At 43.9% G+C, this 21,883-nt stretch overlaps 1 protein-coding gene across 2 annotated transcripts in view; it reads right to left on the reverse strand.

Moving 5' to 3' along the window:
* mmp11a (matrix metallopeptidase 11a) overlaps positions 1-14,032 on the reverse strand; it is a 94,323-nt gene extending 80,291 nt beyond the window's left edge. The window contains exon 1 of one of the 2 annotated variants that reach the window (XM_072587026.1): positions 13,744-14,032. In XM_072587026.1, coding sequence (XP_072443127.1) covers positions 13,744-13,842 — 99 coding nt within the window. In that variant the 5' untranslated portion in view covers positions 13,843-14,032. The remainder of the gene's footprint in view (positions 1-13,743) is intronic. The other variant, XM_072587025.1, reaches the window with a different exon arrangement.
* Between the last annotated feature and the right edge of the window lie 7,851 nt (positions 14,033-21,883).

Consider the following 21,883-nt stretch of genomic DNA (forward strand, 5'->3'; position numbering starts at 1 on the left):
TTCTCTATCCCTCCTAAATAACATTGGAGACATTGGCTCCAATGGTTTGGTTCCCATTTCTGCCTATGTTATAGTCACAACATTAAAACTCCATGTGACCTAACTAAACTCCTACCTCTGTAGCTTTGTCAAGCTTATTTATAAAACTCATTGAATTAACACATTCTAACACTGCTGATCAACTTTGTTACTTTTCTCAGTCTTATTCCTGCTCTTTCTGCATTTTGTTTTGTTTTGTCTCTCGGCTTTTCATGTATCTTATTTCGACTCTTTGCTACTGGTATTTTCTCCCCGTGTCAACTCCACAAGCACAAGTCCATGCCACTGTGAAGATAGTGTTTCTGTCTCTGTTCAGGTGGAACCTGTTAGGCTTGAGTCTCAAAACTAGCCCTAAAAGTAGGAAGGCCCCTTATGCTAGAAGTCACCTACTTGCTCTTTTTCTGAACTCTCTGCAGCTTCCTGAATGCACTGCCAGAGGGCAAGCTGGAGCAGCTGGCAACACTTCATGGACATGTGGTTTTCCAGGACACATCAATGCCCTGGCATTCTGACATGGCACCAAATGTGAATGTAACAGGCTCTAGTTGCTCAGGCATGTCAGATAACAGTTATTATATAATCAGTTATGTAAACCTAAAACTAACATTAAAACACAAATTGAAACCACTTAAAACTAAATCTATAAAAATCACAACCCATTAAATAAGCACCAAAATTACTGGTCTCTGCCACTAAACTAAATACTTAGCTCTAATAGACTTACACCACTCCATGCTGTGCTGAGTACTTTTGAGTTTGTCTGGTGTCAGCCATCATCACATGCATGGTTTAAGACTGCCTCTGTTCTCTGTCCATGCTTGCCTAAGCTCAGGGCTTGCTAGAAATGTTACCCCTCACAGTATGGAGTAAACAACTCAACCATAAGGTTTGTTAGAGGGTGGTGAAAGAAAATAAAAATCAGCCTGTTTTTAGCTTACCATCTAAGGTACATATCCAAATGCCAGGAAAGCTAGATCAAACAACTAATGTTTAAGTGGAAATGCACAGACATTACAACCTCAGCAGAGGACATTTAGTCCTAATCAATTCCACGCAAGCATGTGTTCACACACTGCAGGAGTTTATGATTGGTTATTGGCAGATTCTGTCAGGACTTGCTGTTTGTAATCTTTAAACATCAACTGGAAGATGATGAAACCTCACAAGGAAAGTCACTAGGCAAAAATAAATTCAAACATGATTAGAGTCACAGAGTCATAGAGATGTAGAGCATGGAAACAGAGCCTTCGGTCCAACTAGTCCACGCTGACCAGTTTTTAAATTTAATCTAGTCCCACTTGCCAGCATTTGGCCCATATCCTCGAAACCCTTCCAACTCATGTATCCACCTAGATGCCCTTTAAATGTTGCAATTGTACCAGCCTCCACCACTTCCTCTGGCCGCTCATTTCATACACGCACCATCCTCTGCATGAAGACATTGCTCCTTAGGTCCTTTACAAAACTTTCTCCTCTCACCTTAAAACTATGCCCTGTAGTTTTGGACTCCAATACCATGGAGCAAAACCTTTGACTATTCAGCCTATCCATGCCCTTCGTGATTTTATGATCTTCTACAAGGTCACTTCTCAACCTCCAACACTCCAGGCAAAATAGCACCAGCCTATTCAGCCTCTCCCAAACCTTCCAACCCTTGAAAACCTTTTCTGAACCCTTCCAAGTTTCAAACCAGCTTTCCTATAGCAGGGAGACCAAAATTGAATCCAGCATTCCAAAAAATGGCCTAACCAATGTCCTGTACTGCCGCAATATGACCTCCCAACTTCTATATTCAATGCACTGACCAATAAAGGCAAGTATACAAATGCTCCCTTCACAACCCTGCCTACCTGTGATTCCACTTTCAAGGAATTATGATCCTGCACCCCAAGGTCTCTGTTCAGCAACACTCCCTTACCATTAAATGTATAAGTCCTATCCTGATTTGCCCTATCAAAATGCTGCACATCACATTATCTAAATTAAACGCCATTGCCACTCCTTGGCCCATTTCCCCATCTGATCAAGGTCCCTTTGTTCTATGAGGTAACCTTCTTCGCTGTCTACTAGACCACCAATTTTGGTGTCATCTGCAAACTTACTAGCCATACCTCCTATATTCACATCTAAATCATTTATATAAATTACAAAAAAAAAGTGGACCCAGCACCAATCCTTGCTGCACACCACTGGTCACATGCCTCCAGTTCAAAAAGCAACCCTCCACCACCACACTATGTTCAAACCAATTTTATGTCTAAGTGGCTAGTTCTCCATCTGATCTAACTTTGTTAACAAGTCTACCATGTGAAACCTTTAACACTTACTGATGTCTTTATAGACAATGTCCACTGCTCTACCTTCATCAATCCTCTTAATCACTTTTCTAAAAAAAATTCAATCATAAAGTCAAAGTTGTAAGCTTGGAAACAGATCCTCGGTCCAACACATCCATGCTGACCAGATATTCTAAATTAAATCCGATCCCATTTGCCAGCATTTGCCCCATATCCTCTAAACCCTTCCCATTCGTATACCCATCCATATACCTTTTAAATATTGTAACTGTACCAACCTCTACCACCTCCTCTGCCAGCTCATTCCATACACTCAACACCCTTTGCATGTTGCCCCTTTGGTCCCGTTTAAATAATTACCCTCGCAAACCTATGCCCTCTAGCTTTGGACTCCCCTACCCTGGAGAAAAGATCTTGGCAATTCACCCTATCCATGCCACTCTTGATTTTATAAACCTCTATAAAAGGTCATCCCTCAGCCTCCAATGCTCCAGAGAAAATAGCCCCAGCCTATTCAGCCTCTCCCTACAGCTCAAACTCTGCAAGTTAGTGTGACACACCCAAAGCCATGTTGACCATTTCTAATCAGTCCTTGCCTTTCCAAAGACATCTAAATCCTGTCCCTCATGACAATTTACCCACAACTGACCTCAGGCTCACCAGTCTATAGGTCCCTGGCTTTTCCTTACCACCTTTCCTAAATAATGGCACCATGTTAGCCAACCTCCAGTCTTCCTGCACTCACCAGTGGCTATTGATGATTGCTTTCCTAGCTTCTCACAAAGTTCTAGGGTCCCAGGGATTTATCCACCTTATGTGTTTAAAACATCTGGCACCTTCTCTGTAATAGAGACAGATTTCAAGATATCACTCTTTGTTTCCCCAGGTTACAGAACTTCCATATCCATAGCTTTCATATCCTTCTCTACAGGAAACACTGATACAAAATACTTGTTTAGTATCTCACCCATCCCCTGTGGTGCCACACATTAAATTTAATTAAATTTATTGTCACGTGTACCGAGGCACAGTGAAAAGCTTTGTCTTGCGAGCAATACAGGCAGATCACAGAGTTAAGTAGTACAGATAAGTAAATAGTAGGTAAACAGCGGTAAAAACAAAAACACAGGTACAGGCGAATGTTAAGAGTTTGTGAGTCCATTCAGTATTCTAACATCAGCGGGGTAGAAACTGTTACGAAACTGGCTGGTGCAAGTGTTCAGGCTTGTGTACCTTCTCCCCGATGGTAGAAGTTGTAGAAAAGCATTGCCAGGGTGGGATGGATCTTTGAGAATGGTGGAGGCCTGTCCTTAATAGCAGGCCTGGTAGATGGATTCTATAGATAGGAGGGTGGCCTTTGTGATTGCCCAAACTGAGTTCACCACTCTCTGTAACCGTCTCCAATCCGGAATGGTACAGTTGCCATACCAGGTAGTGATACATCCAGACAGAATGTGCTGGAAGGCGGACTTGATGATCTTTAAGGGGCCCTATTCACTCCCGAGTTACTCTTTTGACTTCAAGAATTTGTAGAATCCCCTTGGATATCTGCCAAAGTTATCTCATATCCCATTTTCACTCTTATGATTTCTATCTTCCAGTATCCTCCTACTGCCCTTATACTCTTCTAGGGATTCACTCGATCTCTGTTGTCCATACTCAACATATGCTTCCTTCTTTTTCTTGAGCAGAGCCTCAATTTCTCCATGCATCCAGCATACCCCATACCTATCAGCCTTGCCGTTCACACTAATAGGAACATACATAATGTCTCTGGACTCTTGTTATCTCATTTTTGAAGGCTTCCCACTTTTCCGCCATCCCTCTACCTTCAAACATCTGCCCCAATCAACTTTTGAAAATTCTTGCCGAATACCATCAAAATTGGCCTTTGTCCAAGTTGGAACTTCAGCTTTTAGATCTGGTCTATCCTTTCCCATTACTAATTTAAAACTAATAATTATGGTCACTGGCCCCAAAGTGCTCCCCCATTGGCATCTCAGTCATTTGCCCTGCCTTATTTCCCAAGAGTAGATCAAATTTTGCTCCTTCTCTATTGGGTACATCCATATACTGAAGAAGAACATTTTCTTGTGCACACTTAATAAATTCCTCTCTATCCAAGCCCTTAACACTATGGCAGTCCCAGTCAATGTTTGGAAAGTTAAAATCCCCTACCATAACCACCCTATTATTCTTACAGACAACTGAGATCTCCTTAAAAATTGGGTGTTTATTGTATAATCCAAATAAGGTGATCATCCCTTTCTTATTTCTCAGTTCCGCCCAAATAACTTCACTGGACAGACTCCCTTGAATATCCTCCCTCAGTACAGCCGTAATGTTATCCCTAACCAGAAACCACCCTCCTCTCTTGCCCCCTTTCTATCCTTCCTTTGGCATCATACCGGGGAACATTAAGCTGCCAGTCCTGTCCATCCCTGCGTCATATCTCTGTAACTGCTATGATATCCCAATCATAAAGGCCAACCTCCCATCTATAGAATCCATCTACCAGGCCTGCTATTAAGGACAGGCCTCCAGCATTCTCAAAGACCCATCCCACCCTGGCAATGCTTTTCTACAACCTCTACATTGGACAGAAGCCTGAACACGCACCAGCTGGTTTTGTAACAGTTTCTACCCTACTGTTATTAGAATACTGAATGGACTTCCCATGCCTGCGTTCATCTGCCTTAACTGTCAGGCCTCTTGCAGTGAAATAAATAGTTAAATTTATTAGTTCTCTGCCTTGCTCCTGCCTGCCTTGACCTGTACCTTTTCCTCAACTGCACCAGCCTCAGATTGATCTTTTCTCCCCCTCACTATCTTTCTGGATACCAACACATCAGCATCCCTTATAGTTTAAAGCCTCCTCTAGCAAATCTCCCCATAGAGCTCATAGAATCCCCTCAGTGTGAAAGCAGGCCGTTCGGCCCATTGAGTCCTTACTGTACCTCCGATGGGCATCCCACCCAGAACCTGCAACCCCCCCCCTCCCCCATTCCTGTAATCCTACATTTCTCATGGTTAATCTGCCTTGCCTACACATCCCTGGACACTATGGCAATTTTGCATGGCCAATTCACCTAACCTGCACATCTTTGGACTGTGGGAGGAAACCAGAGCACCCGGAGGAAACCCACACAGACACGGGGAGAATGTGCAAACTCCACATTGACAGTTGCCCAAGACTGGAAATGAACCCGGGCCACTGGTGCTGTGAGGTAGCAGTGCTAACCACTGAGCAACCATGCCACCCTGCCAGTATATTAGTCCCTTCCAAACCAGGTGCAACACGTTCTTCTTATACAGATTACTTCTACCCCAGAAGAGATTCCAATGATCCAAAAATGTGTATCCTTCTTTCCTGCACCAGCTTCTCAGCCATGCATTCATTCGCTCGGTTCTCCTATTCCTACTCTCAATACCACGTGGCACCAGAAGTAACCCAGAATTTACTACCCTTGTGGACCTCCTTTTTAACCTCTGACTTAACTTCCTATAATTTCCCCTGAACCTTGTCCTTTTCTCTTCTTCTGACATTGGTACCAATGTGAACAATGCCCTCCCGCTGGTCACTCTCCTCTGAGGATATTCTGAACCCTCTGAGACACCTTTGACCCTGGCACCATTCTGATGTCTCACTGTTAACTGCAGAAATGTCTGTCTGTGCCTCTGACTAGACAGCCCCCTACCATAATCGATCGCTTGGAATCAGATGTATCCCTTGTTTTAGAACCAGTCTTGATACCAGAAACCTGGCTGTTAGCGCTTATTCCCCTGAGAGTCTGTTACCCCCCACATTTTCCAAACAGCAATCTTGTTTAAGATGGTAGCCATGATGTGGATTTTCAGTGTTGGACTGGGGTTGACAAAGTCAGAAATCACACAGCACCAGGTTATAGTCCAACAGGTTCGGAGTCACAGTCATAGAGATGTACTGCACAGAAACAGATCCTTTGGTCCAACCCGTCCATGCCGACCAGATATCCCAACCCAATCTAGTCCCACCTGCCAGCACCCGGCCCATATCCCTCTAAACCCTTCCTATTCATTTACCCATCCAGATGCCTTTTAAATGTTAAAATTATCCTAGCCTCTGGCAGCTCATTCCATACACATACCACCGTCTGCATGAAAAAGTTGCCCCTTAGGTCTCTAATTTCTTTCCCGCTCACCCTAAACCTATGCCCTCTAGTTCTGGACTCCCCCACCTCAGGGAAATTCTTTGTCTATTTATCCTATCCATGCCCCTCATGGTTTTATAAACCTCTTTAAGGTCATCCCTCAGCCTCCAAGGCTCCAGGGAAAACAGCCCCAGCCTGTTCAGCCTCTCCCTATAGCTCAAGTTCTCCAACCCTGGCAACATCTTTTAAATCTTTTCTGAACCCTTTCAAGTTTCACAACATCTTTCCGATAGGAAGGTGACTAGAATTGCACGCAATATTCCAACAATGTCCTAACCAATGTCTTGCACAGCCGCAACATGACCTCCCAACTCCTGTACTCAATACTCTGACCAATAAAGGAAAGCATACCAAATGCCTTCTTCACTATCCTATCTACCTGCAACTCCACTTTCAGGGAGCTATGAACCTGCACTCCAAGGTCTCTTTGTTCAGCAACACTCCCTAGGACTTTACCATTAAGTGTATAAGTCCTGCTAAGATTTATTTTCCCAAAATGCAGCACCTCGCATTTATCTGAATTAAACTCCATCTGCCACTTGTTAGCCCATTGGCCCATCTGGTCCAGATCCTGTTGTAATCGGAGGTAACCCTCTTCGCTGTCCACTACACCTCCAATTTTGGTGTCATCTGCAAACTTACTAACTGTATCTCTTATGCTCACATCCAAATCATTTATATAAAATGATGAAAATCAGTGGACCCAGCACCGATCCTTGTGGCACTCCACTGGTCACAGACCTCCAGTCTGAAAAACAACCCTCCACCACCACCCTCTGTCTCCTACCTTTGAGCCAGTTCTGTATCCAAATGGCTAGTTAGACCATAAGACCATAAGACATAGGAGTGGAAGTAAGGCCATTCGGCCCATCGAGTCCACTCTGCCATTCAATCATGACCAATGGGCATTTCAACTCCACTTACCCGCATTCTCCCCGTAGCCCTTAATTCCTTGTGACATCAAGAATTTATCAATCTCTGCCTTGAAGACATTTAGCGTCCCGGCCTCCACTGCACTCTGCGGCAATGAATTCCACAGGCCCACCACTCTCTGGCTGAAGAAATGTCTCCGCATTTCTGTTCTGAATTTACCCCCTCTAATTCTAAGGCTGTGTCCACGGGTCCTAGTCTTCTTGCCTAACGGAAACAATTTCCTAGCATCCACCCTTTCCAAGCCATGTATTATCTTGCAAGTTTTATTAGATCTCCCCTTAATCTTCTAAATTCCAATGAATACAATCCCAGGATCCTCAGCCGTTCCTCGTATATTAGACCTCCATTCCAGGGATCATCCGTGAGAATCTCCGCTGGAGATGCTCCAGTGCCAGTATGTCCTTCCTGAGGTATGGGGACCAAAACTGGACACAGTACTCCAAATGGGGCCTAACCAGAGCTTTATAAAATCTCAGTAGCACAACGGTGCTTTTATATTCCAACCCTCTTGAGATAAATGACAACATTGCGTTCGCTTTCCTGCTGTATATAGTTCTTCCTATAGTTCTCCCTGTATTCCATGAGATCTAACCTTGCTAACCAGTCTCCCATAGGGAACCTTGTCAAACACCATGTAGTCCATGTAGATCACACCTACCACTCTGCCCTCAATCCTCTTTGCTATTTCTTCAAAATCTCAATCAAGTTTGAGAGACATGATTTCCCATGCACAAAGCCTTGCCTTTCCAAACACACATACATCCTGTCCCTCAGAATTCCCTCCAAACAACTTGCCCACCACCGACCTCAGGCTCACTGGTCTATAGTTCTTGTCTAGTGGTCGAGTGGCTTGTCCTTACCACCTTTCTTAAACAGTGGCACGACGTTTGCCAACCTTCAGTCTTCTGGCACCTCACCTGTGACTATTGGTGATACAAATATTTCAGTAAAAGGACCAGCAAACACTTCCCTAACTTCCCACAGAGGTCTACCTGATCAGGTCCGGGATTTATCCACTTATGCGTTTCAAGACATCTAGCACTTCCTCCTTTGCAATATGGACATTTTTTTCAAGATGCCACCATCTGTTTCCCTATATTCTATCTCTTCTGTGTCCTTTTCCTCAGTAAATACTGTTGCAAAATACTCATTTAGTATTTCCCCCATTTTCTGCGGTTCCACACAAAGGCCGCGGCCCTATTCTCTCCCTAGTTACCCTTTTATCCTTAATGTATTTGTAAAAACCCTTTGGATTCTCCTTAACCCTATTTGCCAAAGCTATCTCATGTCCCCTTTTTGCCCTCCTGATTTCTCTCTTAAGTATACTCCTACTGCCTTTATACTCTAAGGATTCACTCAATCTATCCTGTCTATACTTGACACATGCTTCCTTCTTTTTCTTAGCCAAACCCTCAATTTCATTAGTCATCCAGAATACCCTACACCTACCAGCCTTTCCTTTCATCCTAACAGGAGTATACCTTCTTTGGACTCTCGTTATTTCATTTCTGAAGGCTTCCCATTTTCCAGCCATCCCTTTACCTGTGAACATCTGCCTCCAATCAGCTTTTGAAAGTTCTTGCCTAATACCATCAAAATTAGCCTTCCTCCAATTTAGAACGTCAACTTTTAGATCTGGTCTATCCTTTTCCATCACTATTTTAAATCGAATAGAATTATGGTCGCTGGCCCCAAAGTGCTCCCCCACTGACACCTCAGTCACCTGCCCTGCCTTATTTCCCAAGAGTAGGTCAAGTTTTGCATCTTCTCTTCATAAGCTTTCAGAGTGTAGCCCCTTTGTTATGGGAAGTAACTTTACCTGATGATGGAGTACGCTCTGAAAGTTTGTGATTTCAAATAAACCTGTTGGACTATAACCTGGTGTCATGTGATTTCTGACTTTGTTTGAGATGGGGATAATCACAGGAGACTCCTGCACTACCTGCCTAGACCTCCTAGAGATAACCCATCTACCTGACTGTATGTCTAAAGCATCAAAACATTACCAATCTTTCTTGGGATACACATGTCTAGTTGGGATTACTGTACTGTATGATGTGTCACAGAGAGTATCCTGGATATAGTACATACATGCACTAAGATCATAAAGACATAGGAGCAGAAGTAGGCTATTCAGCCCATCAAGTCTACTACACCTTTCAATTAAATCATGGCTGCTCTGATAATCTTCAAGTCCACACTGCTTCCATTTCCACATAATCTTTGACACCCCTGACTGATTAAAAATCTGTCTCTCTCAAAATTTATCTCAGCCTTGTATGTGCTTATCAATCCAGCTGTCTGTGATAAATAATTCCATAGATTCATCACCCTCAAAGAATAGATTCCTCCTCATCCTTTTTATGTGCAACAACTCACTGACATTTTGCCCTCTGGTCCGAGACTCACCCAGAAGGGAAACTACCTCTAATTTCCTTTTCAAACCACTTAAGAATCTTGTCTGCTTTAGTAATTTCTCCTCATTCTTCTAAACTCCATGGCTACTGGCCAAACCAATTCAACCTCTCTTCATATGACAGTCACTCCACACCCAAAATCAGTCCAGTGAACATTCTCTGGATTGCCTTCAATACCAATATTCCTTCCTTTAGACAAGGGGGTCAGAACTGTCCAATATTCCAGTTGTGGTCTGACTAGTGTCCTGTACAGTTTTAACAAGAAGTCCTTTTTTTTTATCATCTATTTCCTTTGAAATAAGACCAAAATTCTCTATGGTCTGCTGAACTTGGATGGTAACTTTTTATGATTCATGTACTAGGACCCCCAAATCTCTTAGCTGCAGCTTTCTCCATTTACATAATATCCAATTCCATTCTTCCTGCCAAAGCAATCTCACATTTTTCCACATTATATTCCATGTGGCCAAGTTTTTGTCCACTCTTTTAACCTGTCTATATTCCTCTGTAGACTTTTTTGTGCCATTCTAACCACACAACTTCTCACTTATTGGTGTCATCCACAAATTTCTTTGTGTTTGTCATCTAAGCATATTGTAATTGGCTTTATCAGGCGGAATTGGTGTAGCTTGAGCTCAAACAGGGTTGGTAGAAGCCTTCAGCAATAGCACCATTATAGAAGCTTGAAGGGAGGTTGAGATTTAAAGATGGAGTGGCACGGTGGCTCAGTGGTTAGCTCTGCTGTCTCACAGCACCAGGGGATGATTCCAGACTCAGGCAACTGTCTGCGTGGGCTTTCCCCTGACTGCTCCAGTTCTTCCCATAGTCCAAAGATGTGCAAGTTAGCTGAATTGGCCATGGGGAATGCAGGGTTACACGGATAGGTGGGTCTGAGTGGGATGCTCTTCTGAGGGTCGGTGTGGACTTGATGGGCTGAATGGTGTGCTTCCACACTGTAGGGATTCTGTGATGTCAAACAATTGTAGAGATGAGGCCCTTTAGCCCACTGAATCTGTACCACCAAAAATCTACTTTGGCTACACTAGTCCCACCTTCCAACACTAGGTGTATAGCTTTGAATGTTATGATGCTCCAAGTGCATATCCATGTACTTTTTAAAGGTTGTGAGGTTTCTCTCCTCAACTACCCTCCCAGGCAGTGCATTCCAGACCCTCCCACCAACCTCTTAAGCTTCTTGCCTTTTACCTTAAAATTCTGCCTTCTTGTTATTGACTAAGGGAAACAGCTGCTTTTTATCCATCCTGTCCATTAATGTTGTCAGGGTTGGAGGGTTTCAGCTGTAGGGAGAGGCTGAGTAGGCTAGGGCTGTTTTCCCTGGGGCTTTAGAGGCTGAGGGCTGAGGGGCATGTATAGGGTAAACAGACAAGATCTTTTCCCAGGGGTGTCGGAGTCCAGAACTAGAGGGCATAGGTTTAGGGTGAGAGGGGAAAGATTAAAGGGATCGAGGGGGAAACTTTTTCACGCAGAGGGCGGTGCAGGTATGGAATGAGGGAGTGGTGGAGGGTGGTACAATTACTACATTTAAAAGGCATCATTGATAGGAAGGGTTTAGAGGGATATGGGCCAAGTACTGCCAAATGGGACTAGATTAATTTAGGAGATCTGGTCGTCATGGACGAGCTGCACCAAAGGGTCTGTTTCCATGCTGTACATCTCTATGATTCTATGTACCCCAATCAGGATCCCCCCTCAACCATCTCTGCTCTAAAAAAAAACACAAGCTTATTCAGACTATCTTCATAGCAGTGGGACTATGAAGATAGTCTGAAATGCTCTATCCCAGGCAACATCCTGGTGAGTCTCCTCTGCACCCATTCCTATACAATGACATCCTGCATATAGTGTGATGATTAGAACTGCACACAGTATTCCAACGTTTTGTACAGCTCTGACATAACCTTTCTGCTTTTACTTCCTTTTAAAACTAGCAACCACCACCAGGAAAACTGCCCAAGTATCCAATTGAGTCCCTTCCTGCTTTTATAATCTGTTCCACAACTGAAAGGCAAGTGTCATGTAAGTCTTCTTAACCACCCTATTAACTTGCCCAACCACACAAGGATCTGTGGGCAAGCACCCCTTGATCCATGGGGGCAGCGCGGTGGCTCAGTGGTTAGCACTGCTGCCTCACAGCACCAGGGTCCTGGGTTCAATTCCCACCTGACTGTGTGGAGTTTGCATATTCTCCCCGTGTCTGCGTGGGTTTCCTCCGGGAGCTCCGGTTTCCTCCCACAATCCAAAGATGTGCAGGTCAGGTGAATTGGCCATGCTAAATTGCCCGTAGTGTTAGGTGCGTTAGTCAGGGGTAATCCTTCTTTCTGGATTAGTGGTGCTGGAAGAGCACAGCAGTTCAGGCAGCATCCAAGTAGCTTGAACCTACCTGACTAGCAGGTAGAGTGTGACACCATGACTGGCATTGTAAGCAGACAAAGGTTTAATTAGTTCTGCATTAATGGTTTAATTCACATGCCTCTCTAATATCACCTCTATGAAGTTAAAAATCAATTTCCTGTTATCTTTTGCTGACTCACTGAGCTACCCATGACCAATCAACTGTGCTACACCACTGCTCACTACCAAACATCATGAGTTTAGACCAACAGAACAAATGAACAATCATTTAAACAAAAAAAAAGGCACTTTACAGTACTTCATGCATATGAATGAGAAAATGAAAATACTGTGGATTAAAAATGGAGCAGAAAATAACATTGGAGAGAAAACAGCATCCCACATGTTTACTGTCCCCAGGCATGCAATACAGGATGACCCCATCCCCTTGCACCCCTCCACACACACACCCTTCAGTCTTTACCCTCCACCCTGTCATTATCATTATTCCACAGTCTGATAAGGCGTGGGGGGTTGTGTGTAATGTGAATAGGACCAACACAAATCAGCCACCTGAAATGTAAACTAATCCCCTAGAGTGGAGGCAGAAACAACAGCACTCAATGGACACTCCATAACTTCATCCCCAGGCTTCATTTCAGGGGCAAATCTACTCACCTTTGTAAAACTAGTCAGACAAGTTTGTAACTTTCGGAAATATCAAGTGGCAGCAAGTTCCAGAAAGTTCAGCATTAAATCCTGAGGGAATTCCTTCATTATCACCCAAAATCTCCCTCCCTCGGTTACAAGGGAGAGTATTTTTTTGGGGGGCTGCGCGTTAAGATGGGGTTGATTGTTTCGGGTGGGAAATTATCTGTCCCAGTTCCGGCTGTATCTCTCTCAGTGAGAGCTGAACTGAACTAGGGTCAAATGGACTCCAGCTAGTTTTTGCCAAGAGCTGGGGATTGAGATTCAGTTACAGACAGGGTACGAGCTGTCTTCACGGTCTGCTAAGAGTTGCTTACTGGTCTCCTTTACAGTGAATACCTTGGGGGCATGTTAGCACTTGAATCTACCAAACTTCTGTCAACCCTCTCTCTCGCTCTCTGGGCTGATGGAGAAGGGGAGAGGACATGAATAGGAGGGGTATACCAGGACACAAGAAAGCAACAAGTTTGCCGTGAGCCCTCAACACTACCTCCTCCAACAAACGCAATCGGATTTATTACATACAATTGACAGAAATATTACTACACTAATTGCACACAGAATCTGCAATTTCATGTATCAATACTGCATCATACAGTTTACTCGATGTAAAATTGTTTGATTCCAATTCCCTTTGGTATTGGCACTTTGAGGCCGGTGCACTTCAAATGTGGCAATTGAACTTTTTCACAGTTTAATACACCTTCGCTCGGCTGCCAGAGTTTCAGACCTGTGTTGCGCCCACACGATACAGCTACGAACATGTTTGACAAGAGTAAGGCTCGTCTGAGCCCGAAACTCTCTTACCCGATGGTGGTGGTGGTGCTCCTGTTCCCGGGGAATAGGCAGTGAGCTGCTCCCGCCGCTGCACACAAGCAAAATTACAACAACCCAACTGACCAGCATCCTGACTGACTGAGTGAGTGAGTCCCTCACTCCAAGCTGCCTTTTATATACCCCACTGCGGCTTTGTTTCTCAGTCCTGCCCTCAAAATTCTCAGCCACAAATATCACGTGGGCGTATGTACATTCTCTCAATTAACCCCTCTTTAGGTGAGTTTTTGTATTACCCACCCGGTGGGCGGGCTTCTCTACTAACCCCTCTTCGGGTGACTTTCTTTATAACCCTCTTAATGGGTGAGTTTCTCTATGAACCCCCTGTGGTGTGAGTTTCTCTATTATCTTCCAGACGGGTGGGTTTCTCTATTGTTATACATCAGTAGGGGGTAGTACTGGAAATCAAGCCCTGTATTTCTGGCGTTATTACAAAAGTTAAAGATTTTTACGAGTCGGCATAATTCCACAATTATCGACTTGCAGACTCAAATTAACAGAAGACTGGTTTCTGTACTTAACATGAATTACTTTTTTTTTAACAAATCGAGCTACAGGTAAGCATTACCTGTTGGCATTTAACTCTGCAAGTTACGTTTTTAACCCTCTGATAAACTTACAAACGCACACCCACAAGGGAGAAAACACTGCTGTTAAGGGAGGCGGGAAAGTTGAGGTAGCACTCCAGTGATTCATGTTGATAGGATGTGCTGTGATGATTCCTGTGATGATCAGAGAGCTCGCTTTTCAGTCTTCCTTCTCCAGATGGCTTGCAGAAAGAAGGGCATGACTACTTCAGTCTTATCAGACCTCGTAAAGGTCACAGCTAACTGCAACAGCTAAACAAAACATTATCTTTGTCTTAAAGTGGCTTTTACTACAGAGAACAGAGAGAACTCCTGAGTTGGTGGAGGTGTGATGGCACCCCCCTTTTCTGTTCACTGCCTTAACCTGTCCAGTACTTGGGAACCAATCACAAAGTTGCTGGCAGGCAGAAGCCCTGTGTCATTGATTTCTGATCACTAGTTGACAGACATTTCAGCTGTTTATTGCAACTGAGTCTTCACTGCTTAACCCCTCTGGCTACAGCTCAGCTGCACCATCTCCTGCTACTGCTGAGTGGCAACAGAGGTGGCCAAGTTGATTAGGAAGGCATATGGCATGCCCGCCTTCATTGGTCAGGGCATGGAGTACAAGAGTTGGCAAACCATGTTGTCAGGCTGCAATTGGGGTATTGTGCGCAGTTTTGGTCGCCACACTACCAGAATGACATGGAAGCTTTGGAGAGAGTGCAGAGAAGGTTCTCCAGGATGTTGCCTGGTCTCGAGGGCACTGACTATGAGGAAAGGTTAAAAAGACTTGGACTGTTTGCACTGGAAAGACGGCTGAGAGGAAACCTGATAGAGGTCTACAAAATTATGAGAGGCACAGAGAGGGTGGATAGTCAGAGGCTTTTTCCCAGGGTTGAAGTTTCACTTTCAAGGGGGCACAGATTCAAGGTCAGACCGGGGAAGTTTAAGGAAATGCGCAAGGAAAGTTTTTCACGCAGGGAATGGCACGCACTGCCGGAAGAGGTGGTGGAAGCAGGCAGGCACCTTGATGACATTTAAGAGGCATAGCTGTGCTATCCTTTTGTTTTTTTTCCCCCTTAACCAGCAACTGTGTTTGCAATGAGTATCAGGTTACTCTCTGATCTCCACAGCATGCCTCACCAACATAGTGCATCCATAATATGAGCGACTCACAGGTAGTGTGTTGCCTCCCAGGTGGCAGGGTTCGTGATGTCTCTGATCGTGTTTTTGGGATCCTTAAGGGGGAGGGGGAGCAACCCCAAGTCGTGGTCCACATAGACACCAATGACATAGGTAGGAAGAGAGATGGGGATTCAAGGTAGAAATTCAGGGAGCTAGGATGGGAGCTTAGAGCTAGGACGAACAGGGTTATTGTCTCTGGTTTGTTGCCCGTGCCACATGCTAGTGAGGCAAGGAATAGGGAGAGAGAGGAGTTGAACACATGGCTACAGGGATGGTGCAGGAAGGAGGGTTTTGGATTCTTGGATAATTCTGGGCTCTTTCTGGGGTTGGTGGGACCTCTACAAGCAGGATGGTCTTCATCTGAACCAGAGGGGTACCAATAGAAAAGGTTGAGAGTAGGGAGGTCCCAAATCAAGTTTCAGGGATGCAGGATGGCACCGGCAAGGAAGAAGTTGGTTTGAAGTGTGTCTACTTCAACGCCAGGAGCATCCAGAATAAGGTGGGTGAGTTTACAGCATGGGTTGGTACCTGGGACTTCGATGTTGTGGCCATTTCGGAGACATGGATAGAGCAGGGATAGGAATGGTTGTTCCAGGTTCCAGGATTTAGATGTTTCAGTAAGATCAGAGAAGTAAGTAAAAGGCGGGGGGGGGGGGGGGGGGGGGGCATTGTTGGTCAAGGACAGTATTACAGTTGCAGAAAGGATGTTTGGGGACTCGTCAACTGAGGTAGTACGGGCTGAAGTTACAAACAGGAAAGGAGAGGTCACCCTGTTGGGAGTTTTCTATAGGCCTCCGAATAGTTCCAGAGATGTAGAGGCAAGGATAGCAAAGATGATTCTTGATAGGAGTGAGAGACAGGGTAGTTGTCATGGGGGACTTCAACTTTCCAAATATTGACTGGGAACACTATAGTATGAGTACTATAAATGGGTCCGTTTTTGCCCAGTGTGTGTAGGAGGACTTTTTGCCACAGTCTGTAGACAGGCCAACAAGGTACTGGGTAATGAGCCCAGGTATTAGACTTGGCCAGGTGTTAGACTTGGAATTAGGTGAGCACTTTGGTGATAGCGATCACAATTCTGTTATTTTATTTTAGTGATAGAAAGGGATTGGCATATACCACTGGGCAAGAATTACAGCTGGAGGAAAGGCAATTATGATGTGATTAGGTAAGATTTAGGAAGCATAGGATGGGAAAGGAAACTGCAGGGGATAGGCACATTAGAAATGTGGAGCTTATTCAAGGAAAAGCTCCTGTGTGTCCTAGATAAGTATGTACCTGTCAGGCAGGGAGGAAGCTGTAGAGCGCGGGAGCTGTGGTTTACAAAGGAAGTGGAATCTCTGGTCAAGAGGAAGAAGAAGGCTTATGTTAGGATGAGATGTGAAGGCTCAGTTAGGGCGCTTGAGGGTTACAAGGAAAGACCGAAAGAGAGAGCTCAGAAGAGCCAGGAGGAGACATGAGAAGTTGTTGGCGGATAGGATCAGGGTAAACCCTAAGGCTTTCTATAGGTATTTAAGGAATAAAAGAATGACAAGAGTAAGATTAGGGCCAATCAAGGATAGTAGTGGGAAGTTGTGTGTGGAGTCAGAGGGGATAGGGGAAGCACTTAATGAATATTTTTCGACAGTATTCACTCTAGAAAACAGCAATGTTGTTGAAGAGAATACTGAGATACAGGCTACTAGACTAGATGGGATTGAATTTCACAAGGAAGAGGTATTAGAAATCCTGCAGAGTGTGAAAATAGATAAGTCCCCTGGGACGGATGGGATTTATCCTAGGATTCTCTGGGAAGCCAGGGAGGAGATTGCCGAGCCTTTGGCATTGATCTTCAAATTGTCATTGTCTACAGGAATAGTGCCAGAAGACTAGAGGATAGCAAATGTGGTTCCCCTGTTCAAGAAGGGGAGTAGAGACAATCCTGGTAATTATAGACCAATAAGCCTTACTTCAGTTATTGGTAAAGTGTTGGAAAAGGTTGTAAGAGATAGGATTTATAATCATCTAGAAAAGAATAATTTGATTAGGGATAGTCAGCACAGTTTTGTGAAGGGTAGGTCGTGCCTCACAAACCTTATTGAGTTCGTTGAGAAGGTAACCAAACAGGTAGATGAGAGTAAACTGGTTGATGTGGTGTATATGGATTTCAGCAAGGCATTCGATAAGGTTCCCCACAGTAGGCTATTGTACAAAATGCAGAAAAATGGATTGTGGGAGATATAGCAGTTTGGATCAGTAATTGGCTTGCTGAAAGAAGACAGAGGGTGGTGGTTGATGGGAAATGTTCATCCTACAGTCCAGTTACCAGTGGTGCACCGCAAGGATCGGTGTTGGGTCCACTGCTGTTCGTCATTTTTATAAACGACCTGGATGAGGACGTAGAAGGGTGGGTTAGTAAATTTGCAGACGACACTAAGGTCAGTGGAGTTGTGGAAAATGACAAAGGATGTTGTAGGTTACAGAGAGACATAGATAAGCTGCAGAACTAGGCTGAGAGGTGGCAAAAGGAGTTTAATGCGGACAAGTGAGAGGTGATTCACTTTGGTGGGAGTAACCAGAATGCAAAGTACTGGGCTAATGGTAAGATTCTTGGTAGTGTAGATGAGCAGAGAGATCTCAGTGTCCAGGTACACAGATCCTTGAAAGTTGCCACCCAGGTTGACAGGGTTGTTAAGAAGGCATACAGTGTTTTAACTTTTATTAATAGAGGGATTGAGTTCCGGAACCATGAGGATATGCTACTGCTGTACAAAACTCTGATGCAGCCACACTTGGAGTATTGTGTACAGTTCTGGTCACCGCGTTATAAGAAGGATGTGAAAGCTTTGGAAAGGGTGCAGAGGAGATTTACTAGGATGTTGCCTGGAATGGAGGGAAGTTCTTACTAGGAAAGGCTGAGGTACTTGAGGCTGTTTTCGTTGGAGAGAATAAGGTTGAGAGGTGACTTAATAGAGACATATAAGATAATCAGAGGGTTAGATAGAGTAGACAGGGAGAACCTTTTTCCAAGTATGGTGACGGTGAGCACAAGGGGGCATAGCTTTAAATTGAGGGGTGATAGATATAGGGCAGATGTCAGAGGTAGTTTCTTTACTCAGAGAGTAGTAAGTGTATGGAATGCTTTGCCTGCAACGGTAGTAGATTCGCCAACTTTAAGTACATTTAAGTCGTCATTGGAAAGCATATGGACGTACATGGAATAGTGTAGGTTAGATGGGCTTCAGATTGGTTTGATAGGTTGGTGCAACATCGAGGGCCGAAGGGCCTGTACTGCGCTGTAATGTTCTATGTTCTATCTCGAGAGATTTCCGCATACTTTCTCAATAGCCTTACAAAATGCTCCCATTCACCTTCCTCTAAATATGAGAACAGTGTTTAATTGTCACAGTTCTTTTGTGTTTTTGAATTTTGTTTTCAGAGTGTCAAACAACAATATTTCATTTTCCACTTGTAACATCCTAGTTGCTGAATGTTTATCTGTTCACTCTTGTTGGTGAAACTTCCAAATGCTCTTGTGATGATCTTCATACTCATGAGTCTTTCTAGAAACATGGACATATAATCCAATCCCACTACTTAGTGAACACCAATCCATTCTTTGTTCACAGATCTATGAGGATGTCTCCACTTCCTCACCAAAACTGTATTTTTTTTCACATTTCAGCACTCTGGAAAATCCTCAGCTTCACTGTGTGCATTCTGTGCTAACTCATTCAATTCTTGATCAGCTTCCTGAGCCTCAATTAACAAAGATATGCCAAATACCTAATTTGAATTATTCTCATTCTTAAATTGAGTTTCAGCTATCTAAACATCTGCTTGTCTTATTACAGTGGTTTAGAGTCATAGACGCAGCATGGATTCAGGAAGGGAAGGTCGTGTTTGATAAACTTACTGGAATTCTTTGAGGATGTAACAAGCGCGGTGGATGGAAAGGAACAGGTGGATGTTGTATACTTGGATTTCCAGAAGGCGTTCAATAAGGTGCTGCATAAAAGACTCATCCATAAGATAAGAATGCATGGAGTTGTGGGGAATATACTAGCATGGATAGAGGACTGGGCAACCAACAGAAAGTAGAGAGTCGGGATAAAAGGGTGTTTCTCCGATTGGAGATCAGTGGTGAGTGGGATGCTGCAGGAGTCAGTGTTGGGCTCACAACTGTTCATGATATGTATAAATCATTTTGAAGAGGAGACTGAGTGTAACATATCCAGGTTTGCTGATTGAGTGGAAAGGCAAACTGTACAGAGGATGTGGAGGGTCTGCAGAGAGATTTAGGTAGGTTAAGTGAGTGGGTAAGGGTCTGGTAAGATGGAGTACAGTGTTGGTAAATGGGAGGTTATCAACTTTCAGAGTAAAAATAGTAAGTCAGAGTACGATTTAAATGTTGAAAGATTGCAGAGAGCTGTTGTGCAGAGGGATTTAAGAGTGCTCGTACACGAATCACTGAAAGTTGATTTGCAGATACAACCGGTAATCAGGAAGGCAAATGGAATGTTGGCTTTCATTACTAGTGGGATTGAATTTAAGAGCAGGAGGTTCTACTGCAATTGTACAAGGTGTTGGTGAGTCTGCACCTGGAGTATTGTGCGTAGTTCTGGTCTCCTTACTTGAAGGATATACAGGTACACAATCCTTTATCCGAAATCCAAAAAGCTCTGAAATGCGAAATGCTTTTTTCGTGGAGTGTGGAGTGTCATTTTGGCATGTGAACAGATTACCCAACTCCACACCCATTCAAACCACATCACTCAGATGTGATGTAACGTTGTGGCCCACCACTGGCAGATGTCAATTGTGTCTCAGCGCTCATACGATTCACACGTGCGACTGCTGTGAGGTTATTTTTTTTATTTCACTGTGAAAATGTCATTTATTCTGAAATCCGAAAAATTCCAAATTCTGCCCCAAGGATTTTGGATAAAGGATTGTGTACCTGTACTGGCTTTGGAGATGGTGCAGAGGCGGTTCACCAGGTTGATTCCAGAGATGAGGGGGTTACTCTATGAGAGATTGAGCCGCCTGGGTCGGTACTTGCTAGAATTTAGAAGATTGAGAGGGGATCTTAAAGAAACATATAAAATTATGAAAGAAATAGATAAGATAGAGGCAGGCAAATTATTTCTACTGGTGGATGAAACTAGGACGAGGGACAGTAGATTTAGGACAAAGATGAGGAGGAACTGCTTTTCCCAGAGATTAGTGAATCTATGGAATTCTCTGTGCAAAGTAGCAGTAGAGGCAGCTTCATTAAATATATTCAAGACATAGTTGGATGGGTTTTTGCATGGTAGGGGAATTAAGGGTTATGGGAATAATGCAGGTAGGAGGAGCTGAGACGATGGATAGATCAGCCATGATCTTAATGAATGGTGGAGTAGGCTCGATGGGCCAAATGGCCTACTGCTGTTTCTATGACTATGAACCTATGAGTTATGGAGAAACAGATCCTTCGGTCCAACTTGTTCAAGCTGACCAGATATCCTAGATAAATCTAGTCCCAGTTGCCTGTATCTGGCCCATATCTCTCTAAACCTTTCCTATTTATTTATCCATCCAGATGCCTTTTAAACATTGTAACTCTACCAGCCTCCACCACTTCCTCTGACAGTGCATTCCATACATGCACCACCCTCTGCATGAAAAAGCTGCCTCTTAGGTCCCTTTTAAATCACCTTACACCTATGCTGTCTAGTTTTTGACTCCCTCACACCAGGGAAAAGATCTTGTCTATTTACCCTATCCATGCCCTTCATGATTTCATAAACTCCTATAAGGTCACCCCTCAGCCTCCTGCGCTCCAGAGAAAATAGCCCCAGCTTATTCAGCCTCTCCCTATAGCTCAAATCCTCCAATCCTGGCAACCTCCTTTTCTGAACCCTTTCCAAGTTTCACAACATCCTTCTGAGAGCAGGGGGATCAGAATTACACACAGTATTTCGAAAAAATTGCCAAACCAATGTCCTGTTCAGTCGCAACATGATCTCTCAACTCCTATACTCATACTTTGGATAATGGACTTTGCTCTGGTCACTTCACAATGGAAAACTACCTGGAGCCTGTTCTTACAATTGTTTTGCCCCTTTAGATTCAACAGGAATTTCCATGATTATTAGCAAACTTATAATTTACTCTTGGGAAATGATTGAGTGTAAATTAATTCCATCTAAAGCTAATTTCTTAACTCTGTTGACTTCCACTAGTCCAGACAATAAGTCACACTCCAACTCGACTTTGTACAATGGAACCTGGATAAAGTCATAGAGATCTCCAGCACAGAAAAAGATCCTTCGGCCCATCACATCCTGTATACTCGTTGAACTCTACTGAGGGAAAACTAAATACTTCTCCTA

The sequence above is a fragment of the Chiloscyllium punctatum genome, chromosome 17 (assembly GCF_047496795.1).
Source record: "Chiloscyllium punctatum isolate Juve2018m chromosome 17, sChiPun1.3, whole genome shotgun sequence".
Lineage (NCBI taxonomy): Eukaryota > Metazoa > Chordata > Chondrichthyes > Orectolobiformes > Hemiscylliidae > Chiloscyllium > Chiloscyllium punctatum.